This window comes from Camellia sinensis, chromosome 14 (assembly GCF_055761805.1).
Source record: "Camellia sinensis isolate YWXY chromosome 14, ASM5576180v1, whole genome shotgun sequence".
NCBI lineage: Eukaryota > Viridiplantae > Streptophyta > Magnoliopsida > Ericales > Theaceae > Camellia > Camellia sinensis.
In genome coordinates, this window is record NC_138974.1 from 30,597,517 (window position 1) to 30,619,760 (window position 22,244).

A 22,244-nucleotide genomic window follows, 5' to 3' on the forward strand; every position below is an offset into this window, starting at 1 on the left:
TCACAAAATTAGACATAAGTCTCTTAATGGGTGTGAGAACATTACAAAATAGTAAGATTTCTCTTTTATTTTTATGTGAAAGGATTATATTCGATTATTTGTTTTTATTTTTGTTTTCTTTATCAAAAAGGCTTAATAAGAAATTTGTATATATAATTAATGCAAGCACCCCAGGAAGCGTCAAAATGATTTGATAAGAAATTTGGCTAAGCCCCCAAACACATGGGAAGTAGAAGTACGAAGGAATTTTGGGAATGGAGTTTCCTTAAATGCACAAACAAATTGGTTTAAAACCTCAATGGGGGTTAGTTTTAGTTATTAGACACCAGAGTCCTTGATTGTAGTAAATTGGGAGCAATGATAGATTTCATAGTGGTCCATATATCATATGATATGAATGGAACTCTGAGCAGAGCAGGGAACAACACCCCCTTTAAAGGGCCCACCCACCACCACCATCACCATCATCCTCACCATTGATTGAATTGCATGAGGATGTGTGCTGGATGCACCAAACCCAACAACCCAAACACACCCACTCATCATTTGCAGCTCCATCTCCCTGAGGTTAATTTAATGGGCTTACCAATCCAATGTGTGGACAGTAGAACTTTCACTTTCCATGGTTAAATTCATTCCCTCTTCTTTTTTTCTTTTTTTTTCTTGATCTAAGGAGGATCCTGATAAAAAGATAGAAAAATATTGCACCTTTTTTCTTCCTTGTATATGGGGATATCATGTGCATAGTTATTTGTCTTTGGTATGCTGTCCCTTTCATCCAACTACACTGCTTTCATTGTTTGATGACCAACAGTATTAGGTTTATCGATACAAAATACAGAACGAAAAATATAGCATTTTACATTTATACATGATATGAAATTCACTTCTTATCAGATATTTGTGTTTTATTTTGTGTTTTGTATTTGTGTATTTAGTTTTATTGCTCGTTGTTCTTATTCTTATATCTAAATATAGAGATTATGGTATTTTTATTATTTTTTTTGGTCTCTACTAATCTCGATAAATGTACAAAAAACAATGCAATGTGTTTTGATATGAGATCTTCTGTCCCTAAGTCCCCATATTCTTCCGTCTCAAAATATCACTGAAGTTTGTAAGAGTTGACATAAGATCCTTTATCTCAAAAAATTCAAAAATTTTATATTATTACATATCTCAAAAGCGAAGTAATCGCGAGACAAAATTCAATACATATTAATGCTTTATAACATAGAGATTCAAAGACATGATTCATTGCCATGAGAGGTTCATTTTAAAGATCTTAAATTTCTAGCTTGGAATACATATTTTGTTTGATTACACGGCAATTGTATATTTTTTTTCTTTGTAGATATTTCGTCATTCTCTCTCTCTGCCCCATTTCTGTTGTCTTGAATTTAGTTATTTAACCATCTCTCCTTCTTCATCTTGAATATTTTTAATTCTACTGTGGCAGGTGAAATTTTGAACATGAGACAAACCATCGACACAAGTAGAAAATCAAGCCATGTGAGTAGGATGATATAGAAGATACAATGTTGTTGGAAAGTTAAACTTGATGTCGAGTGGTCACTCCTTTAATGCTAAGAGAGTGGGTAACATTGTAAAGAGTTAGTTATTCAAGGAAGATAAGAAATTGGAGAAGAAGAAGAAGATTACATTAAAGAGGCATAGTGGTGCCATGTTTTCGGGAAGATGGTTGTGGAACTTGGGAGTTTCAAGTCCATGATTAGGTATAAATATGAGTTCCGATTCAGACCACTAATATACCATCGTTAAAAACAGCACTAATTACGTGACGGTGTAAGGGAAAAAAAAAAAAAAAAAAGACTAAACTATCACATCAGTGTGGGGTTCACATCTCGCTACGTCATTAGTAGTCTGTTTAGTGGTATTAAATTAGTGATATAAAACATTTTTGGTATAGATATTCATCTCTCATGTTTGGAAAAGATATGTTAATATTCACTACATACACTGAACTCTTTGCTAGTATATTATGTGAAATTTTCTGTCAGAACTAATTTAAACAAATGTCACTAAAGGGCTATTTAAATTTTTTATTTTTTATTTTTGTATAGTAAAAGAAAAAGTAATTGAATCTCATAGTAATAAATATATCAATGCTACATCTATATGATTTTTTTCTCCCACAATCCCTCTAATAATGTGGCAAACAAAATTTAAAAAGTTAACCCCCCAATGAGGTGACAAGACCAAATGCATTAAGGATAAATATTTGGGTACTGTTATGATTGCACACCATATGCAACCAACACAAAAGTGTAAATGGAAAGTACAAACATGAAACAGGACAGCAAACAGAAAGGCGTAAGTGTAAGGTGTAAGTTGCACACTTAAGAAAAGTCCTAAATATTTTGAATGTAAGTTACTTCTCAAATTTTACTTGTCACATCATTAAGGAGACTGCAGAAAAAAGAAATTGTGTGAATAAATTATTTTTCTAATAAATATAATTGGTAGCAAAAAAGAAAAAAATAAAAAAGGAGATCTGATCCATCACATCATAGTCCTTATTAGGAACAGATTAAAACCTCATTTGTCAACTATACATTTTAGTCAAAAAGTCAAAAAATCACTATAAGTTATCATATCACTCTCTCTACTTTTCCTCTTTACTTTTCTTACACATCTTTTTGTAAAAAATCAAAAAATTACTAAAATAGTCTGTTTTCAAATGAGACTTAAGAGTTTTCTTTTTTTTTTTTTTTTGTTCTGGTTAAATGTTTGTTTTGAGGTTGACTAACATCATTTTTATAATTTATTTAAGAGTATCAAAATTCCATGTCTGTCATATTATAAACATCACACATTTTTATCAATTATCCAAAATCAGACAAATCCAACCCTAAGTATTGAGCTATCAAAACGTACCAAAATTCATTACGTGAGTGCAAAGTAACCCTTCTCTCCGGTTACAAACAAACCCAAAAAAAAAACAAAACAAAAAAACAAAATAGAATCAGAAACATGTCAATCATTAAATAGAAGACACTGTGGTCGAGTAAGATCTAGGACCTCAAGGTGGGCCGGTTCAAGCCGAGCCTAATTTGTATTTTTTCTCTGGGCTTGCCAGTGTCTTTCATAAGATCAGCCCAGACTTGAGCAGAAGGTTCCAAGTCCGAATTAACTTTGGGCCAGACTAGACCGTTACCCAAAACAATCCAGCCCGATGATACATATGTATATAAAATTTTCACCCATCTGATAAAAAAATAGATATAAAATCATTTAACAGCGAAAAAAGAGATTATAGCTTTGCAATGTTGAAAGTAGGTTTTTGGGGAAGCATAGGGGGTAGAAATGCTTATTCACACCATAGCTAATCTTTTTCATACAAAGCTTTAAACCTACATCTAACAGAATCCCCTAGCAACTCAAAAGCCAAAAAAACTCATAAAAAGCTCCTCCATAGCATTAACCGTTCACAATCTCTCTCTTTTTCTTTTTTCCAACAGGTTTGGAGATGAAATAAGTTCTACTTATGCCATCATCGGAACCGACCCACCAGCTGCCAAGATTTTTTGCTCCAGCTAAAATGAACCGAGAAAATGTTAGAATGAAAAAAGAAACGAAAAGTTACGAAGACAAGTCTAATGGTGCAATCTAAAATAAAGAGTAAGAAGTCTACGAGCAACTAAAAACAAAGAATATAAAAGAAAATATCGCTTTGATGCATCTTCACCACAGAAGTTATATATTAGTTTCTTTCATAATAGTGCATACCCCGAAGAGAGTTTCAAGCTTGCTCTTCACAAGAGTGTATTCATGTTCCAATAGTTGCAGAAATCTCACACACCTGCACCAAACATTCCCAAGTCATAGGCAATATCACGACATTGAGTCACCATTATTATGATCATGACCCTACTGAGGCATATTTAATAAAAGCACAACAGAGTTGTAGACACAATCATAAATCATGTTCTGTACTAACCAGAATCAACCTGTATGTACCATATAGCAACAAATAAGAATTAACCATACAGCTAACTGTGCGTTTCTTTGAGGCTAATTTCCAAACCAAGCCAGTCTGTTTCCATTTCAGGCGATATCTTCCTTTTTGGTGCACTGAAATTGTGGGTACTGGAGAAGTAGATTGGATACAAAAGTAAAGGGAAAGAGATAAAACAGCCCTCATCATATTCGGATTTGCATATTTCTTCTAACCTTTCTCAGCACCACAAGAACTATTTTGGAATCGACAATCGAACTAAGAGATTTGTCCAATCTCTCTCTCTTTCTGATTTTTACGCATGTCACTGTTTTGATGCACTTCACTCTGATCCGCCCCATGTTTATTCTTCTTCTTCTTTTTCTTTTTCTTGTTTTTGTTTTTGTTTTTGTTTTTTTTTTTTGAAAACAAAAAAAGTAGAGATTATTTGTGCATTGGAGATTGAATTTGTGAACTGAATATACTTTTTGATAAGTTTATATTAGGTATAGCCTATAGCAACAAATCTGAAATGGTTCACGGAAACAAACTGGTTCCAATGGTGAAAAGAAAACCAATTGCCCACTGGTATGAGATTAATAACTATGGTTGTAGGTGAACACACTCATGATACAATGCTCATTTTAAGTCATAATGAGGAATGGGGCTACGACAAATTGGTAAGCAGACTACACCAGATTTATTTCAGCAATTACTACTAATCAATAAATACAAAGACTTTCAGGGTTCTGTATAAATCTAAGGGAACAAACAAAATCAGCCTCGGATAATTTCTTTTTTAAACTATTACTCATTTTCAGTAAGAATCATATCGGATCTAAAAGTTACACTCTTTCCACTTTAAGACTCATAATAACTCCTAACTTAAAATCAAAATATACCACATGTTATAAAAGCCTTGCTGCTACATGTTAGAAAAGAAAATACATTTTGCCACACTTTTAGCTTTGTTGAAATATTTGAGATGCCCCGTACCACAGATATAGTGTATGTTTAAAATACCAATTTGTAATGGCACATGCATGTCATTCAATTTTTTTATTTCTTTTCATAGACAAATTTCTGTTGAAAATGAACCAAAGTGTAACAATTGAGCTTCACGGACATACATATTCTAAAGTCAAGATAGCAAGGAGCATCTTTCTAGCATGGGCCGGCTGGGCACCTCATGCTAGAATGAAGAGTCATAGTAGCATCACAGTCTAAAAATTAAGGAAAAAACAAGGTCACACATAAGGTCAAATCAAGGAAGTTATGATTCATCCAAAATTATGGCAGGCGTTACACAGTGGCCAGCCAGTGACAACGACTCATACATGTACTAGGTTTTCCCATTAGACTGGTTTTTCAATATATGAATTTGACAGTGAAATTTTAATAGATAAATAAGCTTTTTTGAATAATTACCATAAATTTTACATTAGGTAATCAGACAAAGGCAATACGAGTGTCAAGCAAAACTCACCCATCAAGATTTTTCTCCTCACAGCAGTTTCTGAAGCCAACACACACATTTTTGACTCTCTGTGCACCTATGCTGTCAACCATAGAAACACAATTTCCATTAAACACTTGCAACAAAAGCATTATGCAATAACAATTTCGTGGGAGAATAATCTAATGCCCTATTTTGAACCCAAATTCAGATCTCTCATTTTAGATTTCCAATGAAATACAAGTTCTGAAAATTATTGGGAGAGAATTCACAAGTATTCTCAAGAACACAAATCAAAGTATCAAACATAGAGAAGACGTATTTAAGGAGAACTACAAAAATAAATAAATACCTAGAACTACTACCCTTGAACTGGTGGACATGGGCATCGACCTGTTTGTAATCTACAATCTGTTGTTGTCTGTGTAATTGAAAAACAACCCATTAATCCAGGTTTCAAATTTCCAGAAAAACAGAAACAATAAAGACAGTGAAAAGAAAAAATAAAAAAACTTACAGAGCAGAGGCCAAATTGTTGAGAAGCTTCTGAGAATCTTCAAAGAAGAGAGACACAACTTCAACCACAAACTCTGGGTTGCTATCATCTTGGAGTTTCTGAAGCTGTGTAAACTGATCATCCAAGAAACCCTTCTCGCAAACCAAAAAAACCAACCCATCATTACAAAACCTCAATGAAACAAAATCCAAGAAACAGAACTAAAAAACAACCCAAAAACAAACGAACCCATGCCAAAATTCGGTATTGTTTTACCTCGCGATACAGAGATGTCGTGTGATCAACGAACTGTCTCTGCAACTGACTCACAACATCCATGGTTGCGCTATCAAACAGTTTCTGAAACTCGTAGATCTTTAAAGAAGCTTATCAAAGAAAACGGGGGGTTTTGAGACTATTATGTGATGAGTGAATGAAAGGAAGAGATTGAAGGAATTTAATGGGTATATAATAAAACCGAGTGTTGACTTGTGCAGAGAGAGAGAGAGAGAGGGAGAGAGAGAGATCCAATCCTTGCTTGGTGAAAAGAAGAGAAACCACTTTTTTGTTTGCTTGTTTGTTTGTAAATTGTAAATGGGTTTGTTTGTGCTGTGTCACTTCGCAAAATCACAACCGCAATTTCCCAATTTCCATTTTGCATTGTCGTCTCATCAAAAGTGCTGAGTCCATATCCCACACATTTTGTGGCACATATTGGCACCTGAATTGGATAATCTATTTTTAATTTCAGAAGTGATAGAGAGTTAAGGCCTATTTGGGAAAGTGAATTAAAAGTTATTTTTTATTTTTTAATTTATTTATTTTTAAATATTACATCATATGGGGTTCACCACATAGAGCTCACAAATTAGAATTTTCGATCTTTTTTTTATTTATTTATTTTATACTATAATTTTAAATTTTAATATATTCTATTTTAAAAATATTTTTTTAGGTATTATTATCGTATTTAAATGAAGTCCCACTTTTTATCACGTTTTTTTATCATAAACTTCTGAAAAGACTTCCATTACAAGTATGAATTTTGATAGAATATATTTTATTTGATTTAGATTTTGAAAAATATTTTAATTTTTAATTATTATTTTAAAATTTATTTAATTTAAATGCATTTAGAAAGTAAAATATTTTAGTTTTTTTTTTTAATTCACTGAAAACATTTTTATTGTCTTTAATGATTTTTTTTTTTTAGATTTTTCAAATACATCTAAGTTAGGTGAATTTAAAATATATAAAAAAAATTGACTAAAATAAAATAAAAATATACTAAATTCCAAAAAACTCAATTTTTGAATTTCAAAAACCAACTAGATGTTTTTAAAGTTATGCATATAACTGAATGTTAAAGTCTCGTTTCTGAATATGTTATTTTAGTAATTTTTTAATTTTTAACGAAAAGATATGTAAAAAAATAATATAATAACTTATAATGACTTTTTAATTTTTTAATTAAAACTAATAATTTAACTAGACCTTAATGTCATATAAACGATATAATACTAATGTAATTATTTTAATAGAACTCATAAAATAAACAATCACACACTAACCAATATCGAATCACACCATAACAATACGGAGTTCCACGATTGATGATTTTATATGTTTTCATTAAAAGAATTTTCATTACAAACATGAATCTTAATGAAAGCATAATGGTTTTTATTTATTTATGTTTAATAAAGCATATGTAAATTCTATGATTAGTGTCTTGTAAGCATAGCACTCGACTGTGATTACTTTAATACAACTCCTAAAGCAATCTGAATTATACTAACTAGAATCAAATCACACCAACTAGTGCAACTAGTTGAACAGGAAATTGGAGTCTAATCAAATAAAGTTTTGTTATTATATCATGTTTAGTAATAGTGGTTAGAGCATCCACATTAAACTAGCTAAAGTTGTTTTTTTAACTAGTTTGATGTCACGATCCAAACCCGCTCCTGTGGGTTCAGCACCGTAACCGGCCAGTAATCCATGATTACCGAAGGCTTGCTTAACAGTAATAACAGTAATACAGAGTACAAGGGCTGGCGGAAGCCAAAACAGTAATAAAAGATGTTCAATGAGCTGTGACAGTTTGTATGCAAAAAAGACTTTTCATACATATTCACATTCGGAACCAAAACAGTATATACAAACATATACAATCATTCAGGTTAGGGATCAAATCTCTACCATAACAGTATAGTACAAGTCTATACAGTATATATAAAACAGAGACAGAAGGGTGAACTGAGACACCCCAAACGAGCCTAAGCTTGAACACACTTGAAACCTCGCAGTGAGGCACGTTGGTTGGCTTGAAAAAAAGGGAGTTAAACCCAACGCTCCTAACTCGGATCCGGTGCCTGGACACCTACATAAATATATAAACAGTGAGCTAAAACCCAGCGAATAACATATGCGTAAAGAAGTTAAGAATGAATGTCCTTTCAGTATTTAAAACAGTCAGTTATAACAGTATATCAGTCATTCAGTCATACCAGTCATATGTGGTACATCCCATAGCAAAACAGTATAGTAGGTTTTAACAGACCGAACAGTCAGTTGATGGCCATCATATCAGTAAACAGTAGTGGTTCCAACATGGGAACCGACAGAGATCTCTGTAACAGTAGCAGTAACAGTAAATTGCAATAGATGCCACAAATACAGTTTGCAAATAGGACAAATATTCATTCAATAAGAAATATTATCTCAGAAAACAGTACAATTGGTCATTTAAAAAATATTCATGATTGAATATATCTTTACAATATTGTTACTCACAGAGTTCTAGGCTACAGATAGGCTAGTGAGCGTCCTCGGATGCCAACCCTACACAGTTACAGGATGAACACACACTAAGTTGCACGTTTGGAAAACAATAACTTAGTTCCTATCTTGACTCGGTGTGGTTCTATAGCATTATCCTCATTAAGATACCTTAAACTAGGCCTAGGAATGTTTAGGATGGAATGAGGATGCAAAGATGCACTTTAAAACACTCTTCAAATTTTTGCTGAAACAGGGGTCCCGCTCGAGCGGACATGCAGACAAAAAAGCTACGCTCGAGCATGACTTTCTTTGCTCAAGCGGACTGCAAAAGTACTGGATGCATGAAATTCACGCTCGACGGGCGCTCGACCCCCGCTCGAGCGTGAGACACAAGTCCTCGCTCGAGCGTGCATTCCATTGTTCGAGCGGACTGTAAACACATGCAAAGTACTGGATACATGCATTTCACGCCCGAGCGTTACTTTTCCCGCTCGAGCGGACTGCATGAACTCAGAGTGTACGCTCGAGCATGGAGTTCCCCGCTCGAGCATGGATCCAAAATCTGGAATTTCCAGATTTGTCTCCAAGCATGAAACTCAACATTTAAAGCATCAAATTCGATCCTTTTGGGCTAATTTTCTGGAAAACACTTTAAAACTCATAATATGACATGTTTCAAAGATCAATTTGCAAAATCAAAGCCCAAAGGTAGTTCAATTGAATCCATTTCCAAACAAAACTTCAAGAACATGATGTACATGCAACATGCATGAATTTAATCAACTTCAAAGCTTCCAATACATAAACAAATGAGTCAATCCTTCCAAAAACATGCTGAATTCATGGACCAAAGCTAGAATATGGATATGCATGTGAGGATTTGCATGAAATCAACCTCAAAATTCGACAATGTAAACATGCATGCATGAATTCCTACTCAATTCAACATATAGAACCAATTCTAGACTCTAATCACCAAACTTCCATAGAACATGCAAGATACAACTTAAATATAAGTTCAAAAAGATGATTCTCCTACCTTAGGTCCTCAATTTCAAGAATGGAAGCTCAATTTGCTATTACTCTTCAATTCTTCTAATTTTCTAAACAATTCTTGAAGAAACCAAAGCTCTCCTAACTCTCTCTCTCTCTCTCTAGTTGGTTTAGGCTCAAGAAAAAGGCTGAAGAAATGTTGTGTCTAAGTGTGTAGCTCAAGCCTCAAGGTGTGAATAAGTGGCCTACTAAGTGGCAAAATGATAGATAAGTCCAACTAATGTAATTTAACTTATTTAATCCAACCTAATCATACCAAATCAAATTTCAACTAAATTTACCATAAAATCACATTAATTCTAATTAACACAAAACACTAATCAGTTCTGGATTCGGCCGCCGATAAGGTCTTCAATTTGCAGTTTAAAACATAAAACATGAACAAATCATTAGCAGTCAAACAGATAGACATGCATTCAAACTAATACACTCAATCAATCAGTCAGAATTTCAGTCAATCAGTCACTTAACATACTTAATCATAGATTAGCACTAATCAGTGGTGAGGGTTGTCACATTTGATGATACTGTTCATAAAAAACGGGGCTGCATAAATCTCCCTACAGTAGGTTGCTAATTTACAAGTGATACAATAACTCGTTACAAGAAGCGAGGCATTGTTCATCGCTACAATAATGTTATCGGATGTCCGGCCGAAAGTCCTACCAGACGTCCGGCCAGTCAACCGGTCAACGACCATTTTTTTTTTTTTTTATGCTTTTTTTAAGAATTATTTAACTAGTAACTTATCAATTTAATAAAAAAAGAAAGACTAACAAATACAATAAGACAATAATATTTAATAAGAATAAGTTAGAATAAAAAATTTAATACAATAAGTGCTAAAAAGCGATAAATTAAAATAATGAAATAATTTTAATTTGACTAAAACTTTAAAGGGTTTGGTGTTAATACTCTTAATGGCTTGGTTTGACCCATGTGAACCCACTGACTTATTTAAAGCCATTTTTAAAAAGTAAAAATAAACAAAAACAAGAACATCAATATATTATAGACTAAGGTTATGATGAATTGTCAAAGTAACATAATTACCAAGAATATAATTGTTGACCAAAACGGCATTGCCCTATTGTCCTTCTAGTAAAAAAATTAAATTAAAAAACATAAAACAAATAGAAAAAAGTTAAGAATCGACGTAAAAACAACTAGCCTTTCGTTAGGTTTAAACGTAGTCGGAATAATACCTTCTTGTTCACATCGATTCGTCCATCAAACACAGAATAATAATTATTTAACTCTAAATAATTGGCATTTATATGTTGACTATCATGACAACTATACAATTAGACATTTTCTGTGCACCATTGGATAACAAGTGATATAGATAATAAAATGAACCAAACATGAGAATTTGATTGGTCAAAAGAGGGTTCTATGGACCCTTAAGCAGGGATTCCAATTGATTAAAGGGTGCATGATTCAAATTGGTTTAATTGCGACCAAATCATAATAAAACAACTATAATCAATTTTCCAAATTTTAAAATAGAATCAAATGGCGACTTTTAAAACTAAACCAAACCAGAGAGAGAATTGTACTTTCGCATAGATGGAGTCTCAACACTTTCTGTCGGTAATACTACATGCACCAATTAATGTATACACTAGTATACCAACTAATGCTATACCATTATTATTGATCCCACCTATTATACAAATTATAAATACCTAAAACCTCTAAAATTATACCACATCATCTATTAGTATATTAGTTAGTACATTAACTAATACATATAGTATTATTCAAAAAATAAATCAAGCCATTCATGTATATCACTAATTACTATGTAGAGCAATCAGCATTCAAGCAGCAGCAAATGTGAAGAATAAATATAAATAATAAAAAAAATTGCGATCGAAACGTACTTTCATCCCTTTCCATTTCCACATTTTTTTTTTTTTTCTATTTTTGAAGATAAAATATTTATACAATTTGGAGAGAACTTAATCAATACCGAAATTGAAATATGGCTCTACAGGCAGCTTGAAAGAAAAGACTAGGCAGTGAAAACCCCAAACCTACTTCTTCCAAGAGTCGGAAACTTAATCCTCCTGACCCATGCTAGACCCTCCGTGAATTATAAACTTTCATCTACAAAATGTACATGAGAGAGATCGATCACATACACTGGCTTGTTATGACATAAACATGCACCCCGCTCATATGCACAGTATTGCAAACACTTGCACTGTGATTCTTGCCGGATGCAATCACTATTACCTTCAGTAATTAATCGAAAACCATTTTCACAATATTTGGAAAGCAATGATTCTGTAAATAACATGCATTCGGCAGTTCTCCTCCGGGAGGCTATGAATCAACCTGCATCAAAAGAATGGGTACGTGCCGGGTTCAACTACATAATTTAACAAGAAAATAGAAGTTTATGCAACAATATGGTTAGCAGCTGTTTTTCACAATCTTACCTTCCTCGGAGAAAGAAAACATCCCACCTAGCAATTCATCATTCTCCTCATCATCTTCGGGGTTTAGGCTCTCACAGTTCTTTTCGCTGCAGTTCACATGATCAGCTACAACTTCAGTTACGTTGTGGCATCCATTGAGCTCCAACACTCTGCAGTAACCCTCCCGAAAAAATGGCCCAAAATCCACAATATTTTGCTGTCTTGAAGGTGTAGAACCCTCTAGGCTCGTATTCATAGCAGAATCAAAAGCATCTGAAGTCAGAGCTGCTTCAGCAATAGCTCTTCTACAGGAAGGCACAGTGTCATCAACATGACAATCACTGTTCTTTGAATGCTCAGAAGGCAAAGATACAACAGCCAAGGATTTCTGGTTCAGTACGGAGGACTCAACATTGGTATTCCCTCTTCTTTCCCGATTTAACGTATTCACAGTATCACTAATGGGTGCAATAGATTTCTCGGCATTCATTTGATCCAAATCAAGTAAATTATCAGTTCTTCTCGATGATCCTGATAGAAAGTTTTAAAATAGAATGAGTTCTATATCATAGGATTCAACCAAGAACAAGGCAACAAAATATGCATCATATTAGTAAATATATTTTTCCTAACAGGCTCCATTTCTGTTAATGGATCATTAAGTCAGAAAAGCACACCACGCCAAAATAGGGCATTAATGGCGATTTTTTTAACGGCGGTTTTCGTTACCGCCGTTAAAGATACTATTAACGGCGGTAACGAAACCGCCATTAATACCGCCGCTAATGTATCTTTAACAGTGGTTTCGTTATCGCCGTTAAAAAAATCGCCGCTAAAGTATCTTTAACGGCGGTAATGAAACCACCGTTAAAAGAACTGCCACTAAAGCCCTCTTTTAACGGCGGTAACGAAACCGCCGCTAAAGCCCTCTCATTACCGCCGTTAATGACGGTGGTCTTTGCCGGCGGAACTCCGGCAAGTGGTGACCACGTGCGGCCAGAGGTTGAACATGACCATCTACAATAAAGCAAAAGTAATGTTTAAATATTTATTTAGGGAATATATTTCATGTAGAGTGGCTGTGGTGGAGTGGTTGGCGTGCTTGGATTAGAGGTCAAGGGTTCGAGACCTGGGGGTGCAAGAAGAGAGAATTACTTTTTTTAAAAATTGAACCTATTTATGGCGGTAAAAAACCGCCGTTTTTGGTCGACTTTTAACAACGGTAATTTACCCTTTCATGACGGTTTACCTTTTCCGACACGAGTATAAACGGCGGTCCTAAATTACCGCCGTTAAAGGCTTTAACGGCGGTAAAAAACCGCCGCTAAAGCCCAATTTTGGCGTAGTGGAAGCTGATAGGCAGCATATCATACTTTAATGTTGATAGCCAGAACTATAGCAGAACTTGTGTGACTTACACTATTACTACGGTTATTTATTCTCTCTCTTTTCTCTTTAAAGCGAAACTCAATATATTTACACAAAAATTTACAGATATCTATATAAACTCATTTCAGCATTTTAATAACAGTTCAGAAATGTGACCAATCAAGTGTCTGTATTCTCCATTACAGTACAACTTAAGACTCACCTCCTTCTGAGCTTTCAGTGGAGCTAAGTGATGCTGGATTTGAATGGAAAAAAACAGTTTCTTCAGCGACCTTGTTTCTAACTTGATGAAGCCCCAAAATGGAAGCATTAGGATATGTTTCCCCCAAAAGCCCTCTGCATAAAACAACCAAGCAAACAAGCACCCAATTACACTGTAGTAAAACCAAGCAACACAAGGACAGAATGTGTGGAGAAATGCAAACACATAAAACATCAATGTTTAAAAACACATTTCATTTTCTCAGTTCAGTGAAATTTAACAATCAAAGTCTGCAAGTCCTTATGCAGGCAATCTACCACTAGACACTTGCTTCAACAACAAACTACAATATGAATGGAACTCTTATCATCGCAAGCATCTATATCATAAAATGGAATCAACATCAAACAGGTAGTGAGTTTTCTAATGATTATGGTGGTGGAGAAAGGGCTTGAAATAATGACATACCAGCAGGGGAGTTCTGATAACAAATCAGCAATATTTCTTTACCTCACTCAAATATTATTATGACATCTGCCCCCCTTCTATCTTGAAATTCTCCCCATTATGAGTAATCGAATTCTAGGATTTGGAAATGACTTCACCCCATTTAAGATTGCAATGAAAACACAAGTAAACCAAATGCACCCTTGGGAACTGTAAGGCATAGTGAGTACCAACATTTATATACGGTGAAAACTACTATAGTACTATAAAATCATATGGTGTCTTTGAAAGTACAAGAATAACATTTACCTGAATCCATTTCTCCATTGCAAATTGAATTAACAAAAAGGTACAATTCTATATCAATTCTTCTAGGGGTTAATTTAGTTTTTTTCCCTGACAATTATATGCATACACTAACATTCAAACTAAATGTAGTTACCTGAACCCAAAAGAGGTACAAATAAAATGGTCATTACCTGTCATTCCAGTTTGACTTGATGCTATGGAAATGATCAAAAACAGGCAATAAATCCTTCCGTTTTATTTCCACTTCTTGAAATGGGATCTGCTCAATTTCAAGCTCCCCAGCCACATAACCTTTGACTCTTGGAGGACTCATCATATAGAAGCGAATCTAAGAGCAAAGATGATGATGAATCACAACCAAGATAGAGCACAAAATATAAAGGTGTCACAAGTCTAACGAAAAAATACCTTGGATTTTTGCCAGATTGGTAATCTCCCAGAGTTTATATGCACCTCTGCATTGGATAGATACCAATGTGATCTCCCATGTGGCTTTAGTGAATCACTTTTCACCATGTGTTTCCCCCCATTGCTGTTATTCATGTCCAGAAAATTTGTTCTATAGTTATTGCCAATTATCTCTGCAACTTCCTGTCTGGCAAAGGTAGTCCCAGAAATAGATTCTTCTCTCTCTGGCCAGTCTGATCTTCGGCATACATCCCACCATTGAACAGGTTCAACCTTCACCTTTAACTCTACATCTTGGGTATGCATGTAGGAACCTGACCTAGTTCTTAAACCACTATCACTTCGTTCTACCCCGACTGATGGCAGAAGTTCATATTGAACAACATGACCTGATGGAGTATAAACCAACAAATGCTCCAAGGAACTCGCCCTTGACTGAACATCTCGAAAGCCATAATACATGGCATTATGAAAAACAGCAGCAACAGCACCAGATGGCACAGAAATCTTTCCTGCTGCAGAAGCAGCAGCATTAGTAACTGAATTAAGCAACCCAGAGCAATTATCTTTTATCCGGCTAACCACAGAGAGGGTAACAGGAGGTGGCGGTGGAGAAGAATGCTGGTTAATAATGAAAGATGAAGTAGACCACCATGGTAGAGACAAAACTGGATACAAGGAGGTATCTTCGCCATGATAATTGAGAGTTTGAAAGCCAGCATCACCACCAAAAGGAGAGAGAACATAGATATGGCAAGTCCCCTTGTTTGAGATAATAGAAATCCACTGACTATAATTACTGAAGCAAATGTCTTTGATGATCTATCAAATAACAAACAAGAGAAGATAGACGAAAACCATTACACCATCTGCAAGAAAGGGTAATAACAAATAACAATCTCAGAATTAAAGTTATACGTACAGCTGTTGTTATTCCACGATACAACTTGTAAAGATGAACATGAGCAGAGCTCCAATCATTGGTTTGATTGCCTGATCCACTGCGTATACAAGATGACATGATCCGGAAGATATTTATGTTATTTCCATGTACTGAAGCAGTAACCAGAAGGGTTCCACTTGGATCAAAACATAGTGCAGATATCGGACTGGTATGAGCCCTAAATTGCGATATAACAGCTCGAGAAACAAAATCCTTAATAACAACCTGCAATCAACCATGGGAACCAGAAAATTAAAAACTATTCTTGCATCAACAAATAATATTGTGACTCTTCAGTGAAGACATGAAAAAATAATCTACAAACTCTAAGCGCTCTAACGCTAATTGAAGTTTTTTTCTTGTTATAATGAAGACTTTCATGGCATGAGAAAGAAGATATATATTCAACATACTTTGTAAAAAGAGGGTTCTATATCGAAAACAAAAATGAAGCCATTCTCTGTTATGTTAAAGACTTGCATGGTATAAGAAAGAAGATATTTATCCAGCCTACCCTCTAAGAGTTGGTACCGTTCCATATATTTAAGTCAACAGTCCACAAGTCTATCATGGTATGAGAAAGAAGATATTTATTCAGCTTACTCTCTAAGACCTTGTTTGGGGTACCCTATTTTAGTCCATTTTTTTATCTTTTTATCTTTTTTGGATCACATCAATCAACATTTCCTCTCTATTTTTCTACACATCTTTTTATAAAAAGTCAAAAAGTAAACTTATTTAGAACATCCCAAACCACCCCTAAGGAACGGGTTCTGTATTGAAAACAGAAAGGAAGCCATTTTCATGAAGTTTGTATGTAGTTTAGAGTTATTATCAGTGAAGCACTCCTATTTAAATGTTGCAAGCATAGAAATTAAGGGTTTCTCCAATTTCACTTTCAGGGTATGTATGAGTCCACAGTGCACAGAACTAACCATTCCAGCATTTTCTGTTTCTGAAGCTGCAAGCTTACTAACTTTCCAGCCTGAACTTGATGGTACTGGAGAACTTGACCCATCTGGACAGTATCTAGACAGAGTTTTGTATCCCATATCACCTAGATTGATTATACCAGCAGCCAGCTGTTTGCTAGATTCCATTGCATAACGGGCCATCAAACTACCGCTGCTGGGTGATGTTGATGGGCTAACACCTGGAGACGGAGTAAGGTTCTTTGGGCTTAAGCGGCCCATGTTTACTACAAGTGGGTTGTCAGAAGCATAAGCTAACCACCTTGGACCCAATGCCATCGGACCATAACCAAAATTGACCCCAACCATTCCTTGTCCTCCAAACTGAGGCACCGGATAGGTGAGAACACTGAATTTATTCTCAAGCGTAAGTGCATCAATGCAGTATATCTGCCACGAAACATAATAAAAATTTGTTAGCCATCAAATTCTAGGTCCCAACAATAAGCTTGAACAGTACAAAATCAAACTTTATAAATGAGAGTGCCTCTAATGCAATGTATCAATGGCAGGTGTACCACACTTATACAGTATGAAAATGCTTCTTTAGTCCTTTTTAGTTGTCAGGTTGCTTCTTGATCCTAACTGCTGAAAACGACTCCATAAAGTTTGGACCAATTTACAAAATAGAGAAATACATACTTGGCCTCTCAAAAGAGGGAGAAACCAGAATTTTTTATCAGTCTTTTTCAAGAAAACATCAAGTTAACATCAAAGTTCTATTTCCCAAATCTCTTAGTGCAAGATGGTGTGTTGATGCTCTCATATAAATAGTAGTTTTGATATACAATATAATAAAACTTGCAGTTGTTAATTTACTTTAATCTCATGATTGTCTCCAATAAGCTAGAGCTTACTTGTGTTGCAAGACCCACAGCCACTATTCGAGGACTACATCTAACCATACACACAGTTGACCGGAACTTCAGCGCATGCACAAAACAGTTAGACCTGAGAGAGTAAAATCGAACAGCCGTAGGGGAGTTGACATAGTTCCCTGATTGAGGCTCTACGGTACCATCTCTCCCCGAATCACGCAAATGGCCACTAGTTTGACCCAGGCTTGAGCTGTTAGGTTCATCCCCTGCAACAACCAACAGCAAAGGATGCGATGATCTGAATCCTTCATCACCATCACATTTTGTAGGAACTGGCAGCATCTGTAAGAATGTAACTGGACCATCACGCTTTGAAACCATTTCACTGAGGTTAGAGGCATCCTCAACATCAAAGACCTGGAAACCGTTCTGATAACCAAGTAACAGAACATGTCTGAAGGCATTAGGACCAAACTCAAGTTTGTCAAAGCCAGCCCAAGTTACCTGTTTGCCAATACAAGTTCAGAACTACAACCTGGTAAATGCAGTCCAATAGAAGACAAACGAAAAACAAATGCTATGAGCAAAGAATCATGAGTCCAGCACCGGCATGGATGACTCAGACACAAGTATGGTATCGCAAGTTCATAAAATCAATCGAGAGTTCACTCAGTTCACATAAGCCAGATAAAATTAACATCAAATCAACGTGATTTTTATGCTACGTATCAGAGTGAATTGTGAACCACCCTAAATAACTTTGAAGTTGTGATTAAGAAGACTAGTTCTACAAGGCCACTCCACTAAGTGACAGTTAATCCTATACATGCGCCATATTTTTAGTTCTAAACTATCAAGGAATGTAATTATATATAACAAGAAGTTGACCACTTATACACTTTGCAGCATAATTAAAATTCACAAAAGCAAGCCTTGAGATGTATTCTCTCTCATGGTCATGCCAGCAAACCCTTACCTGACATCCTTACTAGAGCTTCCCCTATTAACACATACATACATGAGAAACTAGTGCAACTTACAACAATTGGATACAACAATCCTCCAATGATGTTACAACAACTGAATGGTACGACCACGACGATTGTAATTTTTCATGAAAATTATAATTTATGCTTAGTATGCTAATGTTTGTCACATTTAAACAGTCAGTGCAAAAACCCCAATCTTTTTCCTTTTTCTTTTTTTTTTTACTTCTTCTAGCCATGTAATTTCAGTGAGGGAAATTCATTCAAATTTCAACATCCTAAAATATCATGTAAGGTTCAAATTTCATAAACCAATGAATGGCCTGGTAATCTCTCAGACTTCCTTCAGAACTCTTCAAACTTCTCTTTCTAGATCAGTGAGAATTACCATAGGATCAAGTGCAACTAACAAGACAGGTAAAGGAGGGTTGAAAATTTATCTCATAAAGTTCACAAAACACATAACATCTTGGTTCACAAGTTTCCATATGATTCGAAAAGAAATTCACTTGCAAACAGATGCTAGAAATTACACCTCAAGACAACTCATCTCCTAAATAAGCCCAATAATTCAACACAAAAATAAAATTATTAACAGAGGCATTAATCAAGTTCAAATATAGTCCGCCAAAAGCAAATTAATAAATTTGAAGAAACTAAAATAATAATAATAATAAAATTAAATTTTAAAAAAAAAAAACCTGATCTTTGCGATCATCGGAAGAAGCAGTAATGGAAGCGGCGACGGAAGCCCCGGCGCAGCGGACGACGGTGCTAGCATTTGTGGAAACAGTCCTGATACAAGACGATATAATCTTCAATGAATTAGGCAACAACCCACTGTTCTTCCCCTTCCCCTTCTTCATCCTTCACCTAAACCCCTCCCAACCACCACCACCACCACCGACTCACCAGAAAATCCAACTCCTCCGCCGCCCTCCGCCTCCGCCGACGACCATCCCCGATCAACAACGATCATCCGATACTCCGATCGCAATCCAACACGATTCTCTCTCCTCCTCGCGTTCGCAGTAGTACTAGTTCTTCTTCCAGTTTCTTAGGTTTGACTAAAAAGCTATTTTATCTCTCTACACCTATTTATACTCCGCCTGTTGTTTGTGCTGTAAGCCTGTAAGTAAAAACTCTATTATCTATATTTTGATTTTGATTTTGATTTTGATTTGAAATTTGCCGAAATGTTTTCGCCGTTGAGAGCTGATGAGTGTGTTTGGGAATATCTTCTTATCATTCCGATTTTTCACTCACTATTACATCACAGAAGGCTCTCTTTTTACTAAGGGCAAATTACATATACACCCCTCCAGGTTTGACAAAATTACAGATACTCCCTGAGGTTTGAGAAATTACGAATTCCCCCCTGAATGCTATATTTGCATAAGAAATTAGGGGGTAATTTGTTATGAAATATAAACCTCAGGGGGTAAATTGTTATGAAAATACAAACTTCAGGGGGCGGGATGTAATTTCCGAAACCTCAGGGGTATCTGTAATTTAACCAAACCTGGAGGGGTGTATATGTAATTTGCCCTTTTACTAATCATTATTAGCTCCGTTTGGAAGAGAGGTTTGGAGGTTTTTTTTGTGTGTGTTTGCAAGAGAGGTTTGGAGGTTTTGTGTGTGTGTGTGTGACTAATCATTATTAGCTCCGTTTGGAAGAGAGGTTTGGAGGTTTTTTTTGTGTGTGTTTGCAAGAGAGGTTTGGAGGTTTTGTGTGTGTGTGTGTGTGTGTGTGTGTGTGTGTGTGTGTGTGTGTGTGTGTGTGAGAGAGAGAGAGAGAGAGAGAGAGAGAGAGAGAGAGAGAGAGTAAAATAGTCACAAAAAATAAAATAGATTTTTTTAGATCAATAAGATAAAATATCACATTCATAATCATTACATTCTTTCTCTCACAAAAAAGTCAAAAAAACTAAAAGTTCTTCTCAAAATAGACTTTTTAGCCTCAAGTTAAAATAACAAAAAAAACTAAAAAGCCAGTCCACTTCCCAAACGAAGCCATTGTTATGTCTTTCCTATTTTTGGGCTTATTTATTTCCTCTCCATGCTTGTCCTTTATTTTTAGGGCAAATTACATATACTTCCCTCGAGATTTAGCTAAATTATAGATATCCCTTGAAGTTTCAGAAATTACAGATACCCCCTGAGGTTTATATTTTTATAACAAATTGTCCCCTGAGGTTTATATTTTCATAACAATTTACCTCCTAATTTCTTATGCAAATAGTACCTTCAAGGGGGTATCTGTAATTTCTCAAACCTCATGGGAGTATCTGTACTTTTGCTAAATCTTGATGGGGGTATATGTAATTTGCCCTTATTTTTATTTACAGTCAGTTTGGGAATCTAAGGTTCATTTGGCACTTTTTTAGTTAGTTTTTTAGTTTTTTTTTACTTTTTTAACTTGAGACTTTTTTGTTTATTTGGCTTTTTTGATTTTTTTTTTGTATTGGAATAACAAAATTGCCCTACACTTGGAAATGATGCTTTTTTCAATTTTTGTTTGTATATAGGTCAGTTTGGTAGTTTTGCATCACAACTCAAGTGTTTTGGCATTTTATGATTTTGTAGCTTTTTTTTTTGTTCATTTGTGATTATTTAGCCCATAACAAATGCCAAATCCGGGCTAAATGGATGGGTGATTATGGGATAAAATTTAAATTTATATAGTATGGAACTGATGTGTACAATAAATTTCAACTATAAAATAATAATTTTAAATAATTTTTAAATAGTTAAATTTAAATTTATACTGTTATGTATAATAAAAATTGTATGACAATTGTTATGGAGTTTTCTACCTCATAAATTAAATAACAACTTTCTTATTAATTGTTAGTAATTTATGACAAACTAACAATATAGTGTGATGAGAGGGTGTCACCTGAAAAGTCCGGATCATCGGCCGCACTACCCTACGGCCCTCTCTACTGCGCTTGCCAAAATGGCGTTGTTTTGTTTAGTGTGATTATTATTCTTTTTTTTCCCCAAAATTTGACTTCTGCCTACTGCCCACCCTCCCCACACATCTCCTTTTCTTCAACATCTCATTTTCTCTCTCTGCAAACTTGCCTGCAATTTCTTTTGTGGGTATTGTTCTCAACCTCCATTGAATATTCAAACCAAAAAAAGGAAAACAGAAAAGAAAAACAAAGCTGCCGGCACCAACATCCCTTCCTTACCTTCCCTCGCTGGCATCCAGTTCTATCGCACCACAGCCAAGCCCCTCTATGATTGCTCATAATTGATTTTTTTTTCTCCATCTAATTTCCCTCCTCTGTTTGGTATCAAAATCATGAACCTCTCACTGAACAACTTTAATGGCAAAGTGAGACTTGGAAATGTGTTTTTCTTCATGTTTACAATTTCAATTTTAACACTTTAAATGCCCAAAGATTCATAAACCCACCTCACAAAATCACCGGAAAAAAAACACAAATCCATGGTTGTGGATATGTATTGCATGCACAAGAAGTGAGAGAAACATAGAAATCTAGAGAGAAGGAAAAAAATATCAATGAAACAAGGCATTAACTCTTCAAATCTCTTTATATTTTCTAGATCACAGTTTTAATTCGATCTC

At 35.0% G+C, this 22,244-nt stretch overlaps 2 protein-coding genes across 3 annotated transcripts; both read right to left on the reverse strand.

Annotated features, from left to right (window-relative positions):
• Nucleotides 1-3,254: 3,254 nt before the first annotated feature.
• LOC114269493 (histidine-containing phosphotransfer protein 1) lies at nucleotides 3,255-6,649 on the reverse strand. Its single transcript, XM_028210831.2, has 6 exons — nucleotides 6,187-6,649; nucleotides 5,932-6,062; nucleotides 5,767-5,835; nucleotides 5,445-5,516; nucleotides 3,751-3,823; nucleotides 3,255-3,557 (listed from the first exon to the last, which is right to left on the reverse strand). The coding sequence occupies exons 1-6, from the start codon at nucleotides 6,247-6,249 to the stop codon at nucleotides 3,507-3,509; spliced, it is 459 nt and encodes a 152-aa protein (XP_028066632.1). The 5' UTR covers nucleotides 6,250-6,649; the 3' UTR covers nucleotides 3,255-3,506.
• Nucleotides 6,650-11,616: 4,967 nt separating this feature from the next.
• On the reverse strand, nucleotides 11,617-20,031 carry LOC114270135 (autophagy-related protein 18g-like). Of its 2 annotated transcripts, XR_014350976.1 has the most exons (10): nucleotides 19,348-19,942; nucleotides 17,700-18,164; nucleotides 16,807-17,232; nucleotides 15,851-16,096; nucleotides 14,929-15,750; nucleotides 14,691-14,848; nucleotides 13,765-13,898; nucleotides 12,195-12,704; nucleotides 11,989-12,090; nucleotides 11,617-11,859 (listed from the first exon to the last, which is right to left on the reverse strand). XR_014350976.1 is itself a non-coding variant. In XM_028211539.2 (9 exons), exons 1-9 carry the CDS (start codon nucleotides 19,510-19,512, stop codon nucleotides 12,086-12,088), a joined length of 2,931 nt encoding a protein of 976 aa, XP_028067340.2. In that variant the 5' UTR covers nucleotides 19,513-20,031; the 3' UTR covers nucleotides 11,617-12,085. The 2 variants fall into 2 exon arrangements, 1 of the variants encoding a protein (XP_028067340.2); XM_028211539.2 differs by having other exon boundaries at nucleotides 11,617-12,090; nucleotides 19,348-20,031.
• Nucleotides 20,032-22,244: the final 2,213 nt, after the last annotated feature.

Coding starts and splice junctions, on each gene's coding strand:
- LOC114270135 (XM_028211539.2), bottom strand. CDS start 19,512: ATGAAGAAGGGGAAGGGGAAGAACAGTGGGTTGTTGCCTAATTCATTG. Junction 18,165..19,347: donor CCGATGATCGCAAAGATCAG/GTTTTTTTTTTT, acceptor ATTGGCAAACAG/GTAACTTGGGCTGGCTTTGA. Junction 17,233..17,699: donor CTGTGGGTCTTGCAACACAA/GTAAGCTCTAGC, acceptor GTTTCGTGGCAG/ATATACTGCATTGATGCACT.
- LOC114269493 (XM_028210831.2), bottom strand. CDS start 6,249: ATGGATGTTGTGAGTCAGTTGCAGAGACAGTTCGTTGATCACACGACA. Junction 5,836..5,931: donor AACAATTTGGCCTCTGCTCT/GTAAGTTTTTTT, acceptor TCAATTACACAG/ACAACAACAGATTGTAGATT. Junction 3,824..5,444: donor GAGGAGAAAAATCTTGATGG/GTGAGTTTTGCT, acceptor TGTTTGGTGCAG/GTGTGTGAGATTTCTGCAAC.